The sequence below is a fragment of the Apium graveolens genome, chromosome 2 (genome assembly GCF_009905375.1).
Source record: "Apium graveolens cultivar Ventura chromosome 2, ASM990537v1, whole genome shotgun sequence".
NCBI classification, from domain to species: Eukaryota; Viridiplantae; Streptophyta; class Magnoliopsida; order Apiales; family Apiaceae; genus Apium; species Apium graveolens.
This window is the reverse complement of record NC_133648.1, coordinates 250124852-250130851: the sequence shown is the minus strand read 5'-3', so window position 1 is coordinate 250130851 and position 6000 is coordinate 250124852. Positions and strand designations below refer to the sequence as shown.

Here is a 6000-nt window from a genome sequence, read left to right as displayed (position 1 = left end):
TCTCCCAGGTTGAGTTCAATATTTTCTGGGATTTTATTGAGACCAAAGAACCTTTTCTCATATTTATATAAATAACCTGTAAACACTGTGTCCAAAGGGAGACAGTAGAGAACAACATCGGGAATATGCTTTCCAAAGCGTGTCATGAAAGGATGTGGAATATCCTGCATCAAAATTGATTACATATTTATCCTATGTGTTCCTATTACGTAAATAGAAAGTTTTGCCCGATTGAAGCATTTTACAAGTTTAAAAGAAAATAACTTACAACCAAGCCATCATAGATTGTATTCTCATTAGCTTCAACTAAAAGTTTCCATCCAGCTCCAGCAACATTGGCTGATAAAGTTGTAAAAAGTATCATTACAGTCATGCCTTAAAACAATGTCAATGGCCAGCCATATAGTGAAGAGCATATTACAGTTTTACCTTGCTTGGCCACATAGAAATTTGGTTCTTCTGGTATGACATACTCGATTTTACAGCCCGTCTTATTAAAAATGTGACCCCATAAATTTCCTTCACCTTTGTAGTTGAGAAGAAGTTTACAACCAATTCCATCTTTGAACAAATTGTTTAGTTTCCCAACTCTACTTAAAGCTTCCCTGTTTTTCTCATAGGAGAAGTGTAGACATTGGCCATTTGGTAACATTATTAATCCATTACCAGGAAGATTTTCGCCATATGTAGAAACAATTGAGAGTGGTAATTTTTGAAGGCATAAGCAATGACTTATTTATTAACTCTATTATCAAAGTCAGTACATGTATTGTGACAAAAGATTAAGTTATTTACCAATTCATCCATGAGAGGTTGCATCGTGGCATCAACCTGAATGATAAAGTCTGGAAATTTAACAGCCTCGCGATTTTGCTGTTAAGATGGAATAATATACATTAAAATAATTAGCAACTACAAATTCTTAAGTCAAATTGGCCAATTAGCGAGACCTGTGCAATGTAACAATTGTAATTTTATTATTTTTAAGCTTCTAATCCAAGCACAATAATTTTGTTAATGGATTACAGAATATTGTAGTAGCTCGTGCTACTGTGAATCAGTCAGATGCAAAATCCAGAAGCATTGTTAAACATCTGTTATTACAATCATGGAAGATACCATTACAAATCAATGTAGACGACTTGAATATTTACAATGACTGCCCCAGTAATAAACCAATATAACCAAAATCACAACATACGCTGCTAGGCAAAACGGATTAAGACTATCAACCACATTCTTAAAAGAATCGGATTGAATTTTTACCATATAAGTCAACAAATAATATGGAAATACTATATGAAAAAATACCCAATATAAATCAATACACAATGTTATCATGAGATTACATTGTCAATCCTAAACTAATCTTAATAAGTAATTTCATAGAATCATCAATGTAAACTATTCACTATAGTTATTTGTATATAAACATGAGCAAAGATAATAAACATCTATTGAAGATTGATATTGAATCATCACGTTCCCCGAACTGTAACGTATAAAACAAGAACTCATTTTAGTGATTGACTCCTTATAAAACAAGAACAAAGTACAAACATACCAGTTCCCCGAACTGTAACGTATGATCTGTAATAACCTTAAAAAACTTGGCATAATGCTGAACATCATCTGTCTCACCTGTTAAAATGCAACATGGGAAACAATTTTAAAATCTCATGTTTTTAAATAGAAGTTGTTAATGACAGAATACCTCCATAAGTTCCATCTTTTGGAATGACAGTTTCATCTAAAACACATATTTTAAACTTCAGTGCTTCGTCAATATGGTAGAGAGCAATGGTATCACCAATTTTAATTTGTGTATCTCGAATGAACCAATTCCACTCATTAGTAAAAAGGACTGCGTCAAGAACCCGTTTTACATGTATAGGTCATTCTTGATCCTCAAAACAAAATATAATGACTGGAGACTTTTCACATAACCCCAATTTGTCGCAAGTATCTGAATTAATAACCTAGAAGGAACAAAACTATTAGAGACAACACATTAAAAAAATGATAATGTTTAAAAATACATTTTGAAATATGGTAATCTATTTGTTACCTCTGTGAATGATGTGCCCAACAAATATTTGCCTTCAATAAGTATGTGCTGAACAGTGCAGAAATTAGTTGTAGCATTATAACAAAAAGTGGTACTCAGTCTTTCTAGCTCAGTATCAGTCCAGGTCAAGTTAGAATCCCATGCCACTTCTGTATATTTCATTTCCACCGCATACGGATTATATACTTGAAATTTGAACTGCGCTCCTCCTTCATATTCCAGTAGAACCATGTGGTAGGGCTTCATTAAGTGGAAAGTCATCATATCAGACATATTTTGGATGCTCTTAGAGTTTCTCGGATATTTTCCCGTCCAAACAATATTCAAGGGTCCTAACAACTTAACATCACCAGGGAGGTGACTCCCATAGTTTACATAAAATGGCAATGGCGGAAACTGCATAATTTGAACAAAGTAAGCAAAACAGATACTCTAATATATAACAATTATAATTATCACATAATGAGCAATTGAACTTTAAGAAAGTACAGAGTTACATACTAATACATACCAATTCCCCCTTTCTGTAAAAATCACCCATATTTGTACAAACAAACATATCTGAACTTCTTTTAGATCCATTTCTGCATCAATTTACATTCAACGATCAATCGAACATCAAATTCTTATTCTAATAATGAGAATACGTAAAAGAGAATTGAACAACTTACTTCTTTCGGAATGAGTACCCCCGATGAAATGGTATGGATTAGTTATTGTACTGAATGCAACACTTCAAGCTCTAAGCATAAATTACCTGAATCAGCTTCAAATTGAAAGAGAATGTGTGAATTGTGAATTTTAAGTGAGTTTTGTCTATTTCAAATTGAGAGTGTATGAATTGTAATTGAGCTATGCTGATTTGCTTTTTCTTTTTGTTTTTGGAATATGTTTGTGTATTATTCAACTATTTTGTCCATCCTAAAAACCTAATTTTAAATCTTAAATTCATATTATACTTTTCCTTATAAATTGTATGGAAATATAAATGCTCTATTAACGTATTTTAATTAAAATCAAAAAATTCTATAATTATGTTTTATATCAATACAGTACATAAGTTTAGAAAATCTTTAATAATTTGCCGATGTACATACTTTTTTAGATGCAGAATATGTGATGTCATCTAAGAATGAATGTGAGTGTTGTATTATATGTATATCTTTTTTTTCATTAAATTAAATCACATTATTTAATTTTGGTATTGTCTAAACTATTCATGACAATATTATTTGACAGTTTTTTACCTAAACTCGACACCGTTATATTTCAGTGAAAAATAAACTATTCAAATGGTAAAAAAAATGGTAAAAATATTTATTTGGTGCGAATCGTAACAATTAATAAAAAAAAATTGCTGGCATGCGTAGCTGACTCATCAAACTGGAAAAGTCATTTTACGTTCTCAGTTACTAATATACAATAAAGACAATTAACCAACAAAATTCATTTAGCACATAATTTATAATTACAATACAGAATTATACTTTATTCACTTAATCACGTCGCAAAATTCCCAGTCACTACAGTATGGATTGCTCAAATGCATGATTGTAACATTTGATACAAAATATTCTATCAACTCAAACTCAATCCCCAAGTTTTAAATATAATTCATTTCATCTATAAATGTTATATCATTATATGTTTACTTAATAGTTATTTGATTTTATGATATGAAGAACATGCATGGATGAATGAAATCAGATTCGAACAATTACTTAATCACTCATCACTAATTTTCAACAAAATTAAAGATATACACAGAAGTATCATATGTAACACCATATGGGAAAAAAAAATCAATTATATAAAGGTGTATATAGAGGAGGAAGTAACAAAATGGACCTGGTGAATAACAATAATGCCTCCGTTTTTTATTTAAGTGATAGTTACTTTGTAGTTGTAGTAAAAATAAAAATTGAAACTTTTTGGTGCCTGATAAAAAAATAGGAGATGTGTCAATTGTATTTCAATTTGGCCACAATTTGGTATCCATACATTTTTTCGTAAAATTAAACCACATTAAATAATTCATGTTATTGTCTAATTTGAAACTTTTGTTTTTCTCTTATATATTAGCAACAAAAAAATAAAACTAATATCATATCGCAACTATTCGTAGCAATATTATTTGAGATACTTTTATCTAAACTCAACACCATGATTTCCGGTGAAAAATAAAATATTCAAATTATAAAAAGAAATGATAAAATAATTTATTCGGTGCTAATCGTAAAAAATAATAAAATTAATTTTTTTTTGCTAACACGCGTAGCGCGCGGGTAAAGTTCCCTAGTTTTTCCAATAAAAAACTTGCGAGAGTTAATGAATCGGGTTTGTTCTGAGTTATAACCTTACATGAATGCAGAACATAACGGATGGTGCAATTGTTTCCATCATAAATACGGAGGATGCAAGTTAAAAGAAAGAGGGAGCAATGTCAATAAATAAACCATAAGCAATCTTTGTGTCGAAATCCTAACCCCCTAAAAACAACTCCTCATGCACTAGGCATTGTTAATTTATAAACATTTTCAAGCACCGAAGTTGCATGCTTATGTTAATTAACCCTCAAATATTGGTTAATAACTCTTTCATGACAGGTTCTTAAGAGCACACCAGCCAGATTATCATTCCTGTCCTTGGACAAACACAAGTTCACTCAACATACCAGAATAACTATTCAACTTCTTTCGCAACAAAATGCCCCTTTTAGCACCTACTTTGTCTCTGATTCTCTTAGCTATATTCATATCATGGACTCCTGCAAACATTCAGGCAGCAAAGAGCAAGGATTTGCTTGCAGCAATTGAAGAAATGCAGAGATCTACGTACTACACGTATGTCGTACTCCTCAACATGGCACCCGACGATTTAAATATACAGGGGAATGTCACTTTCCTAATGCCTAATGATCGGATTTTAGCTAATTCATCCTTCCTCAATAATGATGTTTCCCAGTTCTTACTCACTCATGCTATCCCCGGTTCATTGTTTTTCGAAGACCTGCAACATTTTCCAACAGGCTCCATGATTCCCACCCTAAAACCTGATAGCATGCTCCATGTTTTGAATAGTGGTAGGCGGCATTTCTTCTTAAACAACATTCAGATCGTTAGTCCGAATATATGTACTAATTCCTCAATCAAATGCCATGGCATAGATGGCGTGATCACGCAGGTTGATCAGCAACATTCCAATCCTCCTCCAATCTCGTGTTCTAATTCTACAAATGCCCCTGATTCAACGGTTGCAGCCCCAGCCCCCAGCCAGAATACGATTGCTCCTTCGCCAACAGAAAATACCATTAGTCCATCACACTCAGCTTCTAACCCTCAGTTTTCGCCTGCTGGATTAATTCACTTCCTAAGTACTTGCGTTTTGATACCAGGACTGTTTTTCATATAGCTAGATAGGCTGGTTGTCACACAATTTTATGTATCGGGTGTTATGATGTTCTCTAAATTTATTATGCTCCCATGATCCATTTGTTTCTTAAATTCTTTTAAAAAAAAACTACACAAATCTCTTTCATGTTTCCTCTATGTTCCTCCTCTTTATTTTTCCAATCAGTAAAGACTTATAAAAACTTGTCTACAAATAAGAACACACGATACAACAAGAAGCAATCATGCTAAAACAACAAGCTGGTTAAAACCAGGTACTATTTTAACAAGCTGTAATGCAATCATTTATCACCGCTCAGGTGAAAAAAATAGATACAAAAAACATATGCTAATCTATCATCGCTCATTTAATATGGACAAGTGAGAAAATAATAATGCAAAATTTTAGATGTACGTATGTGTACATGTAGGGGTGTGTGTGTATAAAAAGATAACAACTGTAACGTGTAAAAGATTTGGGGGTATTTGGTTTTCTGCCTCTTTTACTTGCCAACTGACAGAGAGTGATGCACACACTCGGTT

At 32.4% G+C, this 6000-nt stretch overlaps 1 protein-coding gene across 1 annotated transcript; it reads left to right on the top strand.

The window, feature by feature from the left end:
- The first annotated feature begins 4634 nt into the window (after window positions 1-4634).
- On the top strand, window positions 4635-5616 carry LOC141706243 (uncharacterized). The gene has a single exon (XM_074509055.1). The coding sequence runs from the start codon at window positions 4775-4777 to the stop codon at window positions 5477-5479; it is 705 nt and encodes a 234-aa protein (XP_074365156.1). The 5' UTR covers window positions 4635-4774; the 3' UTR covers window positions 5480-5616.
- Window positions 5617-6000: the final 384 nt, after the last annotated feature.